This window comes from Nycticebus coucang, chromosome 4 (genome assembly GCF_027406575.1).
Source record: "Nycticebus coucang isolate mNycCou1 chromosome 4, mNycCou1.pri, whole genome shotgun sequence".
Classification (NCBI taxonomy): Eukaryota; Metazoa; Chordata; class Mammalia; order Primates; family Lorisidae; genus Nycticebus; species Nycticebus coucang.
This window is the reverse complement of record NC_069783.1, coordinates 119926657-119945463: the sequence shown is the minus strand read 5'-3', so window position 1 is coordinate 119945463 and position 18807 is coordinate 119926657. Positions and strand designations below refer to the sequence as shown.

The 18807-nt window shown below is 37.0% G+C and overlaps 1 protein-coding gene across 1 annotated transcript in view; it reads left to right on the top strand.

Moving 5' to 3' along the window:
• MED13L (mediator complex subunit 13L) overlaps positions 1 to 18807 on the top strand; it is a 332646-nt gene that overhangs the window by 275158 nt on the left and 38681 nt on the right. Inside the window, exons 14-17 of the mRNA XM_053586925.1 lie at positions 2965 to 3064; positions 11602 to 11822; positions 12148 to 12353; positions 17190 to 18127. Of these exons, the coding sequence (XP_053442900.1) occupies positions 2965 to 3064; positions 11602 to 11822; positions 12148 to 12353; positions 17190 to 18127 (1465 nt within the window). The remainder of the gene's footprint in view (positions 1 to 2964; positions 3065 to 11601; positions 11823 to 12147; positions 12354 to 17189; positions 18128 to 18807) is intronic.

Below are 18807 nucleotides of genomic sequence, written 5' to 3'. Positions count from 1 at the left end.
TAGTGTTATTCCAGTTGTAAAGATTAAAATCCTCCTTTCACATTTATTTTGATAAATTCTTCTACATGTCATGGGACTATGTATAGTCATAGTAGAAATGTATTATATAATCCTTTTAGATGAGATTTTAAAAATAAGGCCCCCATAACTTTTTTTTTTTTTGTAGAGACAGAGTCTCACTTTATGGCCCTTGGTAGAGTGCCGTGGCCTCACACAGCTCACAGCAACCTCCAACTCCTGGGCTTAAGCAATTCTCTTGCCTCAGCCTCCCAAGTAGCTGGGACTACAGGCGCCCGCCACAACGCCCGGCTATTTTTTGGTTGCAGTTTGGCTGGGGCCGGGTTTGAACCCGCCACCCTCGGCATATGGGGCCTGCGCCTTACCGACTGAGCCACAGGCGCCGCCCGGCCCACATAACTTTTTATTCATCTAATAATAAGGTAGAGCAGGTTTTTTAACCTTTTTATCTCATGGCACACTTTGAACCTACAGTTAAACTTCCATGGCACACTTAAGTTATGTTGATCAAAAAAGGACTAAAAAAAAAGAATATACTTACTGTGCTCTGAACTGCTTTTGAAAATGATTAACGACCTTTAAAAATTTTCGAGGCACACCTAAAATCCTCTCACGGAGCACTGGTTGAAGATCACTGAGTTAAGAGGTTAGTGTACATTTTGAGAGATACACAAGCATGATACTTTTTAGGTTCATGGCATCATGGTAGTAAAATAATATTTATATTCATATAAGTTAAATAAATATAAGGCATCTCATGATTAAAGGGATACTTAAGAAAAATAATAATTCTTTAGAGATCAGCTTGAGCCAAGAGGAAATTTGTGTTCTTATTCCCCTAACCAACTCATACATTTGCCTGTTACTTCTGGGAGACTTAGAGATGAGTAAGATAGGCTTTATTTTCAAAGAAGTCAATATATTAGTTTATTTTCTTGCAGTTATTCCTTTATCTACTTCCCTATCCATGTATTTTACATACATTTATTAATCATTTGATGATTAATTCCTTCATGTCAAGTATTAAGGCTAATAATTGAGGTTACAAATATGATTAAGTTACTGCCCTTACACTTGAGACACTCACAGACCTAAGCCAAAATAGCATATAAAGTTTCATATACTTAACTGCTGTTAGTGCAGTAACAGACCTGAATCAAAAGATGCTGGACATGCAAATACAAAGCGACAGGGGAACAGTGTTTAAGTTAAGACTTGAAGGTTAAGTAGGGATCAAATTTCTAAAGCCCATTCTAACTTAAAATAAAATGCATCTAATTAATAGATATTGTATTCCTTTAGTGATAATAAGTACTTAATGAGATCATAATGACCTTGAAGAGTGAATTTGACTTGATGGTGTGGAAAGACTGGGATCAGTGAGAGGTATAGAGGGACATCAGTTTGATTGTGGAAGGAGCCTTAAGTCAGTAACAGGAATGAACTATATTGGCATTTGAGATATTGAATAAACCATTGGTCTGCTTTTGCTGGTGGTTAGAGACTGATAGGGCTAGGAAGGTTTTGGCCAAGTATAGGGCTTCTGCTGATGAAATGTTTCTCTGAGGGCTGCTGAGTGAACTGGTAGAGGTGAGTACTATTTCTTATAAATCTGATATGCAGAAAGCGAGAGTCCTATATTTGATAGTTTTTGTTGGATTGGAATGGAATGTTAGGCTTTGGATTCACACAATGGCTACCTGAAGGAAAAGGACATGACGATGTGAAAAACTCTAGTAGAAAACTCTATTGTTGTTCCATGCTTTGGAAGTCCTTTTTGAACTTGACTATCTTCTGAAAGCCAAGAACTGTCTGGGGTTGGTTTCAATGATTCTGGCAGTTAGGTTAGGTGGTTTAGTGATAATGATGGAAATAAATTGTGAAAAGAAAACCAAAGAAGTAAAAAGAAAAGAACAGAATCCAATAGTCTGCAATGGCCAAGTATATTTATGACTGCTACACCCAATGATTGTGGTCTGTCCTCTGGGCCATTGAACTTACTCTGTATGAATAATGTGTTACTGTTGGACTTACTGAAGAAATGTTTACATTTTTGGAATGTATTTTTAGTAATGTTAATATGCAAAGGATGGTTGGAAATTTTTAATAGAATTTTCATTTCTTTGAAATGAGTAATTCTCCTTTGTTCTGAGTTTTAGTCTAGCATTTATCTTACTGGTCCATGGAGTTGGGAAGCTGTTTGCTGAATTTTTATTTCATGTGTCTTTGAATTTAATTTTATATTTCAACTCCCATATTGCATAAGTATAAATAAATAAAAGCTCTTCTACTTGTTAAGAATCCCCTTTTTAGCTTATTTTATTTCATTTTAATGTCACAAATTCATTTGATCTTAAAGGTAAACTTGACTAGTAAGACACGTGATTTGTTTTGAATAACAGATCTGAGAAAAACCTGTATTTCAATAATTTTATGAAATAAGGTAGTTTTTTTGTGAAGATGAATAGTAACTGTCAAAGTAGGTGCAGAAGATAACAGTTTGTCGTGGTGAAAAATATAAAGAAATAATCACCACAAAGGGCTTGATGACCTCTCTTTTAGTTACCTGCTTCCAAACAGAAAGAAAACCAGACCAATTGCCAATTACTGCTGGAAGCACTATGCTGATGTATACCACCATATCCAAAACTACTCTTCTAATGACCTGGGAAGGAAGAACTGCATGTGGTTGGCAAACTCTGCTTTGATGGCACAATCTGCTGTCACAATACCCATGAAAAAGAGATGCAGTCACTTTTTTCCTCATATTTGTAACCATCTCCTTTGTTTCATTGTCTTGTTTTTTCTAGAAGTTCACCTGGTGAATGCTGTATAAGGAAGCACTTACAGAATAGGCATATATTAGGAAATATTTGATTGCTGCCATACTTAGTATATGTAATACAGATGTATTACTCTGTTTTAATAATAATCATCTGTTCTTAGGCTGTATCACCTGCACTACGCTCATCAAAAATGCCTGCAGTAGGGACAGAAGACCGGCCTCTTGGGAAGGATGGAAGAGCTGCTGTTCCTTACCCACCAAGTAAGTAGAGGAACTTGACTGAGCTTTTTTTTGGCCCACTACCTATAACTTTTGTATGATATTCTCAAACTCAGTGGTGCTTTAATCTAAATTTCCCTCCTTTATTTTTTTCTGTTGACAGACTGTAATTCTGAATTAAAGCTTATATAAATTGCTAGTCCTGAGATGGCATACAGTAAATCATATATAGAAACCATCTTAATTTGAATTTATTTTCCTTTGGTTTCAAATAAGAATTAACTTTTGTTATTTAAAATGTGGGAAAACATGTTTGATGTTTGGTTTTCTAATAGTCCTTTCCTAGCAGTATAAATGCTGCACAAGTGATTTTCAGAGTGATAATTCTTCTGTAAGACTTTGTGTAAAATGTTTCAATTTTCATGAACTTAATCCGCTCAAGAATATTAAATATTTATTTTCAGGAGTCTTTTTTTTTCAAGATTCATATTGAAGTTTTTGTGTTCCTTTTGAGATCAACTCCATTTATTATGTGTGCTGGCAAAGAGAAATCTTTTTTTCTGGTATATTCTTTACCCTAAGAAACCGCATTATTCTATATGAGAAAAGAAAGTCAGGATAGCGTATGTGGATACTCTGAAACAGAAACATAATTCAATTGCAAATCATTCTTTAAGACCTTCTCATTAACTTCAGATAGTAATGAGAACAAATTGAGGGGAAAAACCACCATGTCATAGGGATGAGTCAAAAAGTTTTATGAACCTATAAATGTAGTGCTGATTTACTCGAATGTGGAAATAGTAAGTATACAGAGATTGGATTTTGACAGCTTTAGTGGATCCATAGTTTTTTAAAATATGCAAAGCTTTCTCAAGCATGGCATGGATGAAAATGAATAATGATAGCCAGTTGCTGTGTTTTTTTTTAATTAAACATTTTTCTTTTTTTATTACTCTGCACTGTATAATTGTACAAACATGGAACTTTACAGATTAAAAGAAACAGTATTAAAATAGATATATATATGGAATAGGTTAGATGAGTGGCTTTCCCCCCCATGTGTTGAACCTTTGCCCATTTTTACACATAGTAATACAGTGATGTAAATGCTAAAATATCTGATAGCTCACTCAAGGTTATTTACTCACCAATATTCTGCCAGTTAATGTTATTGCCCAATAAAATATATCATGTGCTCTGTCCTTTTTCTTATTTTTATCTGAAAAGAATTTGTTTTAAAAAGAAGCTACTTGGGCAGCGCCTGTGCCTCTGTTGGTGGGGCACTGACTCCATATACCGAGGGTGGCAGGTTCGAACCCAGCCCTGGCCAAACTGCAACAACAACAACAACAACAAAAATACCAAGTGCAATAAAGTGAGACTCTGTCTCTAAAAAAAAAAAAAGAAAAGAAAAAGAAGCTACTCAAAATTGCATGATAAAATACAGGTCTTAAAAACTAATGAATTTGAACTATATCTCAGAAATATTAGCACCAAGAATATTCAGATACACAAGAGTCGAAAGGATTTTTTTAATGTATACAAGTATGACTGTAAATGTGTATTTGTGTGTGAGACCGAGAGAGAGAGAGAGTGTGTGTGTGTGTGTGTGTGTGTCAGTCAGGGTGTAGGTATCCATACAGTGTTTCCTCCCAATGAAGACAGTGAAAATAGCCTGGCAAGATGTCTTCATCTTCACAGTAGTTTTTTTGGGAGTTGAGATGGAAGACAGATGTATTATAAATTTAATATCTAAATAGCACTAAGAGAAATATAAGGTGAGCTACATACATAATTTTGAATTTTCTAATAGGTGTGTTAAAATAAGAGAAACATGAAACTAATTTGAATAATATACAGTATTAATTTAATGTATCTAAAACTTTACAAATTTTACATGTAATCAGTATAAAAGTTACCAAGATATTTTCTTTTCTTTTTTTTTTAAATGAAGCTCTGGAATCCACTCTATATTTACACATGTAGCCCACCTCCATTTGGTCAAGTTCCATGTTGAGTAGTCGTCACATGGAGCTAGTGCATACGGTGTTGGAAAGCACAGTTTCATAATTGTTCTGTGTATATAATAATGAAAGCAGTAAACAGTAACAACTAGGTTTATTTTAGCATCAAGTTTATGTTAAGGTAGTATTGTGTTACAATAAAGTAATAAAAACAGAAGAATTTTTCTTAGGTTTTATTATTTACCAGTTATGAATTTCTGTCTTTGAAAGCATGTCAATTTGAACTATGATGTCTTTGAAGAGGCAAAAAGAAAGGATTGGAGGTTTGAGGTGGCTTCCCTTGTTTATTCTCCTAGAGCACTTACTAATGGAAAGGGACTCTGCTAGGTGCTCTAGAATGGGAAAAATAGTGAAAAATCAGTTATGCTGCCTCTGTGGGAGAGCTTCATGCCTGTACATGGATACTGGCACTACAGGATAGGGGTGGTTTGTGTCCTTAATGGGTTACAGTGAAGTGCTGTAGATCTTAACAAGTGGGGCAGAAGTAAGTAGAGCCAGACTGCTCACCTTTGTCTAGGGGTAGGGACTTTTCATGTTGGAAGCCTGTATCAATTTAGCTGTAATCAGGGTGGCGCCTATGGTGCCAGCCCCATATACTGAGGGTGGTGGGTTTGAACCCAGCCCCGGCCAAACTGCAACAAAAAATAGCCGGGCGTTCTGGCGGGCCCCTGTAGTCCCAGCTACTCAGGAGGCTGAGGCAAGAGATTTGCATAAGCCCAGGAGTTGGAGGTTGCTGTGAGCTGTGACATCAGGGCACTCTACCACGGGTGATAAAGTGAGACTCTGTCTCTAAAAAAACAAAAAAATTAGCTGTAATCAGATAAGGCCACGTTTAAGAAATTTCAATTAGATATACTTAAAATGTACATTATTTTTGTAAAAATGTAACTTGCACTTAATAATTTCAAAAAATGAAACTATTTGTTAATTTTTAAGTTAACCTCTTAGTGACTTTGTTGTTTCTGCTTTTTGTTGGTAAGTATTTAAATATTTGATTACCACGTGGAGGTCTGTTGTTTCAGCTGATCCCCTAGATGGGGGTCAGTCATTTGTGACCTGAAGGGTATCTTGATTTGGATTCAGTAGGAGAATGTAGATTCATAGTAATAAGTGATTGGAAAGCAAGAAAGCATTTTCCAGGCATGTTGCCCTAAGGCATGGGTATTCTACTGGATTTTTCCACATTTGAATGGATCTTTCTTAGCATTACATAATGACTTTAAAATGTCACCCACTAAGAGCTCAGTCAATTCCATCTGGGATTCTTTAGCTGCCTTGGTGATACCAACTAGGTGAGGCTGAAATGCTAAGTTGAGTGGGATTTCATGATTCTTAAAGTCAGTGAACCTATTGTATTCTCCAAGTAATAGGTCTATAGCAGCTGCATATTTTCCCAGTGATTCACATGTATTGTCCTTCTCATCAATATCTTTGCTAACTGAAGAAAATGTTCATTCAAAATTTCCTTTTGAAGAAGAAATGTTGTGAAAAACGGTAGCTTTTTTTGAAATGCTTGGATTTTTTTTTTTTTTGGCCATATATAGACTCAATTTTACCTTGTATTTTGATAGGATGTGATACCAGATAGAAGTACTGCATTCCTGTAGAAATCTTTTAATAATTCACAGTGCTGATTCTGTTCTTCATAAAGTTTAACTAACTTATCTGTTTTCACAGAAATGAAATTTTGGCTAATACCTGTCCCTGTGATAACCAACCCACAGTTTACAACCCACAGTTTAGAATAACATGGCAAATACACCCTGAATACCTCATTGTTCAACTTTAGCATGTCAAGAAATTGAAGATGCCTTGTTGCATTTGCATGAATCTTGTACTAAAGCTACTATCTTAAGTGACATTTTACAACAAGTGATAAGTATTGTTAACAATACATCAGCGCAAGATTTTTCTGATGCAAGATACAATGAAAAGAAATGAAAGCACCTGAATCTGTTAATATATGCAAAAACCCTTCATTGTTTTCTATTACGGAAGGTGCACCATCATACACACAATTTATGAAATTCGGTGCAATTTCATGACATTTATTTTGAAAATTGTTGAAGATATCTATTTCTGGTTTTCTATTTATGAGAGTGCCCAAAGTGAGTAACTCTTTCTAGCAAAGAAAATCTTCGGTTATTACCTGACCGAAGTATAAAGCCTGCACTGAGTCAGTAGTATCAATTGATTCATCTAAAGTGGTTGAATAGAATAATATTTATTTTCCTTTTGAAGGATTGCATGAAGTTCTATTAAGTTGAAGGCTAATTCATGAATGTATGGTTCTCCTTGAAGGAGATAGTTGTTTGTACTTTGAAACATTATCGAGGTCTAAGCATTCAACATCTTTGACAATTCATTCTTTAACAATTTATACATCAATGAATGGCTTTCCTTTTTGCCATATAAGTTGGTATATAAGCTACTTTGTAAGTTGCTTCGATGGCATTATTTCCAGGTCTTGTTGCTGCTTGAAAGAATTATCTTTGCTTTTGCTTTTCTTCTTTTAATCTCTGCAGATAAAGCCTTTCACTTCTAATTTAAAATATTTGTTATCCTTATGAGTGTTATAATGCTGTTGAACATTGAATTTCTTTACTGTTGATATTATAATATCACAAAGCAAGCAAATCACCTTATCTTTAGCAGAAATAAGATAATATTGCAATTCCCAATCATAATTAAAAATATGTTTTCTTCCGGGCAGCACCCTATGGCTCAAGGAGTAGGGCGCTGGCCCCATATGCCGGAGGTGGCGGGTTCAAACCCGGCCCCGGCCAAAAAAAAAAATGTTTTCTTCCTTCGTCATTCTCTTGGTCTTCTTTGATATGAAGGGATGATTAAGCAGAGAGAATTAAAAAATGTCTAGCTGTGCAGCTGTTTGCAAATTCCACTTCAAACAGGAACAAGTCCACAGTTGTCAAGAGCTGGTAACAGACTGTTGTACTTGACCCCCCTAAACATTTGCCAACCAGCCTTGTGTGGTAGTGATACCAGTAAGTTGGGCAAAGTTAAAACTAAATCATGAGCATATCAGCCACAAGTTTATGGCTCACTAATGTTCTGATTATGCCCGCCAATCTAGGAGGACTATTTCATTGAAACTTATTTTATTCTTTGGCATTTTAAATATATTCATTTAAAAAGTAAAATAAAAATATAAGTAATAATAAAAATGTGCTAATAACAATGAAAAGATTTGTTCTGTAAAATTTGTATTCAATCACAAGGCTGCATTTGAGGACCTACAAGGCCACGCTGACCTTAAGGCTGCAGGTTTCCCAACCCTGCATTTGTCTATTATGGTAGCTTTGCTTACCTTCACTATAGATATTTTCTAGGAAGAAAATTGAACAAGCAAACCATGTTTCTATTGTGGAAGACCACAGTGTTTCTCTAGGTCACTGTCTTCTTTCTGCCTTATCCATTTTAGTCCATTTCCCTTTGATCACATCAAAACTTCTTTAGGCTCATCTTTTTTCAGAAATTCCTATAACTTGACAACAGGTTTTATCTTTTTCCTACTAAACCAGATTTGAAAGAGAGGACTAATCTGTGTTGAATCACTTAGTGAATGTTTATATTTACATGACAAATATATTTACTTCTCTGTGTACATTGTCTCATTAACATGCACAAAAATAGAAGGTAGATATTTTTCCCATTTTACAGAAGAAGAAATTGAAGATAGAGAGGTTAAGAGTCTGCCTTGAGAATATCTGATAATATCTGAATCCCTCTGGCAGGTGCGATTTTATCTATGTAGTGTTTTATTTTGTTTTTGGTGCTCTGTTTCACCTTTGATAAAAATTAACAGGGTGGCTCAGGCTTTGAAAACTGAGATACATGACTGTGTTAGGAAACATGAAAGGAGTCAGACAGCCCTAAATGGGTGGAAATGCTTTATTTTCTAGAGGAAAATTTTAAAACTGGTAGTACTGGGTAGGTTTATTGGCTCATGTCTGCAATGCCAGCATTTTGGGAAGGTAAAGTGGGAGGATCACTTGAGCCCAGGAGTTTGAGACCAACCTCAGCAACATAGCAAGACCCTATCTCTACAAAAAATAAATGAAAAGTTAGCCAGGTATGGTGACATGTACCTGTAGTCCCAGCTACTCAAGAGGCTAAGGTGGGAAGATCACTTTGAGACCAGGAGTTGAAGGTTACAGTGACCTATGATCACATACTGCACTGTAGCCAGAGCAATAAGAGGGAGGCTTTGTCTTTAAAAAAAAAAAACTAGCACAGCCATTTATGAGGTAAAATTTTGTATCATGTACACTTGTAAGTAAAAGACTATGTTTAAACTCATCATTTTAACTTAAGAGAATTTATACAATTTTTATATTTCTCAAAGATCTACACTGGTGTTAAGATTGTATGACAGTGTGACTTTGAAGATTATATGAAGCAGAATTAATTATATTTTAAAACATTGTACTTACAAATTAACCTTAGGTTAAAATTTTATAGTAGCTGCTCTTTGACTTGGGAAGAGGCATAGGGACTAAAGATTAAAGGTGATGGGTATATTTCAAGTATAATCTAACTCTATATTAAAGACCTCAGCTTTGTTTTAAGTAAAAATTATTGATCTTTTTGCTACTACATTTGAAGACCTATTTTTTTTTTCTACCCCAGAATTTATAAGTTATATTGTGTCTCAAATGTTTTTCTGGTAGTTCCTTCTTTGGCTTGGCTTATATTCCTATATCTGTAAATTTTGAAGTTCCTTAAGAGTAGAATATCCTGAAAGCAAGAAGGTGCCTGGAGGAGGTTTTAGGTTTATATGCTTTTTTTTCTTTTTTAATCTTAGCAGCAGGTACCATTTTGTCTAATGTAATCTTATACAGAATCTTGTTATAAAAAATGAATAGAGATGGAGCATCTTTAATGGAAGTGAAAGTTGGCATCAGAAACCCTGCTAATTGGCCTCTCCCTCTCCTTATTTTACAGAAAGCACCTGAGGTCAAGAAAGGGTAATAAATGATTTAGGATTAATTGTTGGGAACATGGTGAAGATTATCTAGAGGGTTTTCACCTCTTTTTTTTTTTGCAGTTTTGGCTGGGGCAGGTTTGAACCCACCACCTCAGGCACATGGGGCCAACGCCCCACCACTGGCACTGCCCAGTTTTTAACTTTTTTCTCTCTCCATATACTGAGGTAGTTGGATGCTTTCCTCTCATCCCACAAAGGAGAGCAGGCACATCTGTTGAGACTCACACATTAAGTCCAGGCTTCCCTGTTACATGCAGCCACTAAGGTCCTGAGGGAGGAAGAAGCCCAACCACAGCAGAACTGTGCACCCACCCCATACCCCATCTTTACACAGTTCTGCCTTAGACTGTAGCCCAGGGCAGTGGTTCTATATTAAATTTGGTTTTAGTCTATTCAGTGGTTACCTTTTATCTGTTTAAATATTGAAGTTGCTAGAAAGAGTGACAGGATAGGAAATTTGGGCATAAAATCTGATTCCAAATCACTGGTTTAAACTTGTGGCTCCAAAACTTGTTAATAAACTTGCTGCATAGGCTACCCTCTAGTGGCCAGATTTTACTATAACAACTTGCATTTCGTTTTTTTTTTTTTTTTTTTTTGTAGAGACAGAGTCTCACTTTATGGCCCTCGGTAGAGGGCCGTGGCCTCACACAGCTCACAGCAACCTCCAACTCCTGGGCTTAGGCGATTCTCTTGCCTCAGCCTCCCGAGTAGCTGGGACTACAGGCGCCCGCCACAACGCCCGGCTATTTTTTGTTGCAGTTTGGCCGGGGCCGGGTTTGAACCCGCCACCCTCGGTATATGGGGCTGGCGCCTCACCGACTGAGCCACAGGCGCCGCCCAACAACTTGCATTTCTTTCCATACGTTCCTTCCTTTAAGAATCAAGGCCTTAAAGAGCCAAACCTGTAAACAGGGGTAGAACTTTTAATAAAGTGGTTATGCTACTTAATTGGTTCCAGTTTCTGTTTAATTTCCTCTCTCATATCCTTTGATTTTTCAGGGGAATCAGTTGTTGAAAGTATAATTTATGTTATATAGACTCTGTTCACTTAATTAATATGAAGCCAAACCATAAAGTACCAAGAAGGTAGTGGTAAGTTTCCGGAAAAGGATAGTTTTCTGCTGATGGCCTTCTTAGAGGCTCCCATTATTAATATCCTATTGTGTAACTGACATGACTATTTATTTATTTGACACAGAGTCTCACTATGTCGCCCTTGGTACAGTGTCGTGGCGTCACAGCTCACAACAACTTTGGGCTTAAGTGATTCTCTTGCCTCAGCCTCCCAAGTAGCTGGGATTACAGGCACCCGCCACAGTGCCCGGCTATTTTTTTGTTATTGTTGTCATTGTTTAGCAGGCCCTGTCTGGGTTTGAACCCACCAGTCCTGATGCATGTGGCCAGCACCCTAACAACTGAGCAATGGGTGCCAAACCTGATGCGACCATTTAATTAGCATTATTTTTGGTGTGAAATAGGGTACCTGGAAGTAGGACTTTTCAGCATCTGCTTGCTAAAAGAAATTTATTATTTTTAATTTTTAGCAGTTGCAGACTTGCAAAGGATGTTCCCCACTCCTCCATCTTTGGAACAGCACCCTGCATTTTCTCCTGTGATGAATTATAAAGATGGTATCAGTTCAGAGACAGTGACAGCATTAGGCATGATGGAGAGCCCCATGGTCAGTATGGTTTCAACGCAACTCACAGAATTCAAAATGGAAGTAGAAGATGGATTAGGAAGTCCCAAGCCAGAGGAAATAAAGGTAATTGTTAATATATTAACTTTCCCAAGGCAGGGTCATTTCCAAGTGGATTCTTATACATCTTCTTTAAAATGGTATTATCTATGTGCCATGTAAGCTTCTGATAATTCCTTGTGCTGGAGGATGAGGCAACCAGTTGGCATAGTAATTTTAGTGTTTTTGATTAATTTAAAATTTTGGCATTAACATTTTTCCACTGATTTTGAATAAGAGAACTGTTGAATCATGATCATCTTTGTTGCTATTTTTATGATAGCACTAGGCAACTGTGGCATGTCCTAAATAGTTTGCCAGCACTAACACCTGCCCCATTTTGTTGTTGCAGGACTTTTCATATGTACACAAAGTTCCAACTTTTCAACCTTTTGTGGGATCCTCCATGTTTGCTCCACTGAAGATGTTGCCGAGCCATTGCCTCCTACCTCTGAAGATACCTGATGCCTGTCTGTTTCGGCCTTCGTGGGCAATTCCTCCTAAAATTGAACAACTGCCCATGCCCCCTGCAGCCACTTTCATTAGAGATGGCTACAAGTATGTATAGGGGCTGTGTCTTTTTTTTTTTTTTTTTTTTAATTAAATCATAGCTGTGTACATTAATGCAATCATGGGGCACCATACACTGGTTTTATATACCATTTGACATATTTTCAGGGGCTGTGTCTTTTACTTGCATTAGTTGATGTGATTTTTATCTTCACTAAACACTTAATTAAAAATGATGACAGTAGCATATCCCTCGAAACTTTCCTTTGTTGGCCATTTGTGTTTTTGTGTACATTATTTATGTCTAAAATATATATTTATTTTCTAAAATGAAATTTTATATATAGGTAGTCCCTGACTTATGATGGGTCTACTTAGGATTTTTTGACTTTGTGATGATACAAAAGTGATAAGCATTCAGTAGAAATGGTACTTTTAAGTACTCATTCATCTTTTTACTTTCAGTATAGCTTTTAATAAATTCTATGAGATAGTCAGAACTTTATTATAAAATAAGCTTTGTGTTAGATGATTTTGGCTAATGTAGGTTAAAGTCAGTGTTCTGAACCCCCTTAAGATAGGTTAGGTTATGCTATGACGTTCAGTATATTACGTGTATTAAATGCATTTTTGACTTAATGGTGTTTTCAAAAGTTAATAATGGGTTGAGACATAATCCCATCTGTGCTTGGAAAAATTAAGGTTATTTGTATAGTGAACCATGGGGTTCATGTCCATTCAGTGTCAAATCAGTGTTTACCATAGAATCAAACACTTGATTAGAGTTAATAAAGCTGTTGGTGTGGTAGTGGTAAGATAATTTCTCTGTTGCTAACTACATGTCCTATAAGAAAGGAGCAACAAATGGTGCTATAATTTGAGGGGAGCAAAAGTACATGTTTAGGGTAGCTTGGACATATTTCATACTGTCCAAAAAATAGTACTTATATGTAGTATCAACATTATAGAATTAATTTTTCCTGTGATGAATAATTTTTTTAAAAAATAATTTAATGCTATAAAATTAAAGGCTACAAACTCAAATTTCTATCAGGGTCAGGTAAGTGATATATGGATGAAATGGACAGATTAAAACTAAAGACTCGGCATCACTGATGCTCCATGTCATTGTGGGCAATAGTAGGAGTAAGTGAGGTTTGCTGGGTACCCATATATAGGAATATTTGCTATTCAATTGCAGAGAGTTATTGTTGGGCAGGAGTGCGGTAGAACTTTCTTCTGTTGTTGAAGATGACTGAAAATCTGGATTTTTATATGTTTCATTTTTTAAAATATTGGCAGTTAATACTGAGTTAAACTTTAGGAACCTGTAAGACAAATTTGTGGTCCAGCCCCAGCCCCAGGTCATGTTTGTGACCTCCTATAAAACCATCCTGATGTAATCAACTTTAGTGTCCTAACCAGGCTTTGTGCTTATGTTCGTAAAGTCAGTATCAGAATCTATGACAAGGAAGTACAAAGGAACCCTGGACTTAGAAAGCTTCAGCTATAATGTCATTGGAATTAAATTCTTACCTTTAAAAAATTCTGCATGGTCAGGCTCGGTGGCTCATGCCTGTAATTCTAGCACTCTGGGATGCCAGCCTGAGCAAGAGTGAGATCCTGTCTGTACTAAAAATAGAAAAATTAGCCAGGTATTGTGGTGGGTGCCTGTAGTCCCACCTTCCCAGGAGACTGAGGCAGGAGTATCTTGAGCCTAGGAGTTTGAGATTGCTGTGAGCTAGGCTGACACCACTAGCCTAAGGCAACAGAGTGAGACTTTGTCTCAAAATAAATAAATAAATAGTAAATAAGTAAAATAGTCTGTGTATGGCCTTAAATGACCATTTTACCTGAGTCTTCCCTTCTTTGAAAGGGAATAATCTTGCCTAGCCTTCCACACAGTACTTTTGTAAGGCTTCAACAACTAATTGTTGTGGAAATAACAACATACCAGCAATATAAAAAGAGTGTGCTGAGAAGCACTCCCAAGTGCCTGGCTTGTTTGCTTCTGCTGTGCCTGCACTTGTACTCTAGCTTACTTAATTAGATACCAGTATAGCGTGGCTAGAACACCCTGGCACTTGAGGGGTTAGGCGATCAGCACAGTTGCAAAGAAATGATGCAGGAGCTTCAGGAACTCACTTAACAGTTTCACCTCTTTCACATACACAGGTTCCCCAAAAAGGTTATATGCAACCTTTTGCTATATGATGGCTTAAATAATTCAGATTGTTTAAGTCTATTACATCCATCATTTGCCATTTCAAAGATTCTTTGTACTGTAGACTGGCACTGTTAATAAAACTTTCTGTGTTGGGATGAGGTTTTTATATCATTATGACGCCAGTAGCTTCATGTTATAGCTGTTGACTACTTGAAATATGGCTAGTGAGACCAAGATTGAAATTTTAGTTCTACTTCAATTAATTTAAATTTAGCACATGGAGCTAGTGGTTACCTTATTTATTGGACAGCAGGGTTCTAGACTGCATGTAGTCCTCTTGTTGTGATCTCCAGTCCCCATCATCCTGGAAACCCCTTTGTTCTGCACAGCACCCCTGCAGTCACATGCTTTTGTCTGCTATACTTGTCCCAGAGCTACCATTCTTTCTCTTTTTCACTTTTGAATATCCAGTTTAGCTCCTTAATTCAGTTTATTGAATGGGGAAAAAAATGAGGTTACTGTTGCAAGGTAAACCACTCTTACTACTAAGAGGGCAATTTAGTTACTTAGGTTTTTTTTAGTTCGTAGTCATAGTTCCTTTTCTGATTTAAACTGCATAATAAATTTAGGGTTTTATTGAACAGGAAAATGTGAAAGATGTCCAGTTCAAGTAAAGATCATTTATTACACAGTTATTATTTTGGTCTCTATGGTCTCTAAGAGAACAAATGATTGTCAGGTTTTCTGGGTCATTTTTTATCTGTACTCAGAGATATCACTGTATCTCAGATTTCAAATTTCTTTATAGTGCCTGATTTGGACTTGGGGGCTGGTAGTTTTAAGATAGCTATTTAAAAATCACAAGAGACTTATTTGGAGAGACATTTCTTTGTGACATCTTTCTTCCATGTGGTAAGTGAACAAATGTGTAGATTATTGGTAGAACATTAGTTTAAGTATAGTATTGATGTATATAGAAGAATATTAAGAATTTAAAAAATCTCCATTCTTTTGATACTTTGTAGCAGAAAGAATGAGCTCATGTGCTGTTTTATATGTATGTTTAACAATGTACAGTGGTCCCTCAGTATCCTTGATCCTTGGGGGATTGGTTAACGAAATGCAAGGATACTCAAGTCCCTTATGTAAAATAGCATAGTATTGCATATAATCTACACATCTCTTGTGTACTTTAAATCATCTCTAGATTACTTACGACACCTAATATAGTGTAAATGCTATATAATTTATTGCTATGCTATATTTTTATTTGTATTTTTTATAGTCATATTGTTATTTTTAAATTTTGTCCCAAATATTTTTGATTTGTATATTGTTGCATTTGCAAACAAGGAATTCACAGATAAGGAATGCCAACTGTGTATCAAGAAAATATTTTACAGCCAGGTGGTGGCTCACATCTGTAATTCTAGAACCCTGGGAGGCCAAGGTGGTGGATCCCTTGAGGTCAGGAGTTCAAGACCAGCTTTAGCAAGAGTGTTTTCTCTACTAAAAATAGAAAAAAGCTGTAGCCGGAGGTCGTGGCAGGCACCTGTAGTCCAAGCTACTTGGGACGGTGAGGCAAGAGGATCGGTTGATCCTACAGGGGTTTGAGGTTGTGTGAGCTATGATGCCATAGGATTATACCTAGGGCATGGAGCGAGATTCTGTCTCAAAAAAAAAAAATGTTTTACAATAATAAAACAGAAAATTGCAGACTTTTATTTTCTGTCTGGCACTTCCAAAAAGCAGTCACTGCTTATGAGAAAATAGGTAACATAGGCCAATCAGTTTGGGGAAACTAAGATATTTAAAATATATGTAATGCATAGCATATTGAAAAATAAAAAAATGAACTGAAAGTACCTACGAAAGTAGCTGTGTTCCATGGAAATACGTTAGAAGCTGGAAACTATGATACAGTATGTGTACATCTGTATAACAACCTCATTAATACTAAGGTCTCTTAGCAGCATGTGTAATATATCTGTGACTTTGTAATATAGTACTGGCAAATAGGTTACCTAAAATAGAATTCCCTTATGATCACTCATTACTATAAAATGCTAGCCTAGATAGGGTTGCATTTTGAAAATTAGAAAAAAAAATGTTAAATTTTCATGTGTATTTGATTATAACTACTTCAGCATTATATATAGATTATAGCTACAGAGAACAAGAACATTGGCAGACTTTCAGTTTAAAAAAATGACAAAATGTAATTGCAAATTAGATGGAAATTTCATCCTATGGTCCTCTAGCTAATTTAGCACTGAACCCATGTATTGAAGTTCCATTTAGTAGTTACAGCTCTTCGAAATCATACCAACCAAACACAGCATCTTGTTTTCCCGTAAAAATCAGAAAAATTTTCTCAAAAGGTTAAGATGGGGATAGCTTAAATGTGAAATAAGTAGAAGAAAAATGCCTTCTTGAATTATTCTTCATGCCTTGCTTCTTTCTTACACACTTCACTGATGGCTTTGTACCGCTCTCTTCCTTCCTTCCTTCCTTCCTTCCTTCCTTCCTTCCTTCCTTCCTTCCTTCCTTCCTTCCTCCCCTCCCCTCCCCTCCCCTCCCCTCCCCTTCCCTAGACCAAATGGATAACACACACAAACAATGAAAAACATGTAGTATGCAGTTGGGGTGAGTGTGTGACTACTCTGGCATTTCTGACATGCTGCCTTTCCTTACTTGGTGCCTTGTTCTTTTTGCAGTAATGTGCCTAGTGTTGGGAGCCTAGCAGATCCAGACTATCTGAACACACCACAGATGAACACACCTGTGACGTTAAATAGTGCAGCCCCAGCCAGCAACAGTGGGGCAGGAGTCCTACCATCTCCAGCGACCCCTCGCTTCTCTGTCCCCACACCACGGACCCCCAGGACCCCAAGAACTCCCAGAGGTGGGGGCACTGCCAGTGGTCAAGGGTCTGTTAAATATGACAGCACTGATCAGGGGTCACCAGCCTCTACCCCCTCAACTACACGGCCCCTCAACTCTGTGGAGCCTGCTACCATGCAGCCAATTCCTGAAGCTCACAGTCTCTATTTCACCCTGATTCTCTCAGATTCTGTGATGAATATTTTTAAAGACAGAAATTTTGACAGCTGTTGCATCTGTGCCTGCAACATGAACATTAAAGGGGCGGATGTCGGGCTTTATATTCCTGATTCTTCCAATGAGGACCAATACCGCTGTACCTGTGGGTTTAGTGCGATCATGAACCGCAAACTTGGCTACAATTCGGGACTCTTCCTTGAAGATGAGTTGGATATTTTTGGGAAGAATTCTGATATTGGTCAGGCTGCTGAGAGGCGCTTAATGATGTGTCAGACCACCTTCCTTCCTCAGGTGGAGGGAGCCAAAAAATCCCAGGAGCCACCCATAAGCCTTCTCCTCCTCCTCCAGAATCAACATACACAGCCTTTTGCTTCTCTGAGTTTCCTGGACTACATTTCTTCTAACAATCGCCAAACTCTTCCCTGTGTAAGCTGGAGTTATGACCGGGTGCAAGCAGATAATAATGATTACTGGACAGAATGCTTTAATGCACTGGAGCAAGGGCGGCAGTATGTGGATAACCCCACAGGTGGAAAAGTGGATGAAGCTCTGGTGAGAAGTGCCACTGTGCACTCTTGGCCTCATAGCAATGGTAGGTGTCCCTGAACACACTTTTACTTTGAAAAGTATGTTGGTATGGTTATAACTTAAAAACTTTCTTTACTTCGTTATTTAACAAAAAATTTTTTATCTTAAAAAAAAAAAAGAACTAAAGTTAGAACTGTATTTCATCCTGAATTTAAGGACCGAGGGATTATTTTATATTGAAATACCTTTAGGGATGAGTATTGTTTTCTGAAAGTTTCCTATTGTAATCATAAATAGCCAACCTGTATTGGAAACCTCTGACTGCTACATCTTAAGAGTATACAGATTGATAATTTGCATACCCTTGCATGTTGAAATCTACCCATTCTTCCACGTTCCCGTAGTACCTCTTCCACGAAGACTCCTGACCATTTGCAGTCTTTTATTCCTCTGGTTCCCCAGTGGGTTTCATCTCTTATTTTGTATTGTGGTAATTGGAGTATATCACTGGCTCTTTTCTTTTATTAAAAGACTTTTTTATTAAAAGTTTTTAATAAAACTTTTATTAAAAGTTCCAGTTGACAAACATTTTTGGAATTGGGGTCTCAGAGTGCCAAGCAACTACTTGCTCTTCCCTTTTCTTATTCATTCACTGTGTACACTGATACATCATGAGGATAAAAAGGTGACTTGAGAGGCAAGGTATCTGCCCTTATGGACTTTGTAATCTGTTCTGGAAATGAA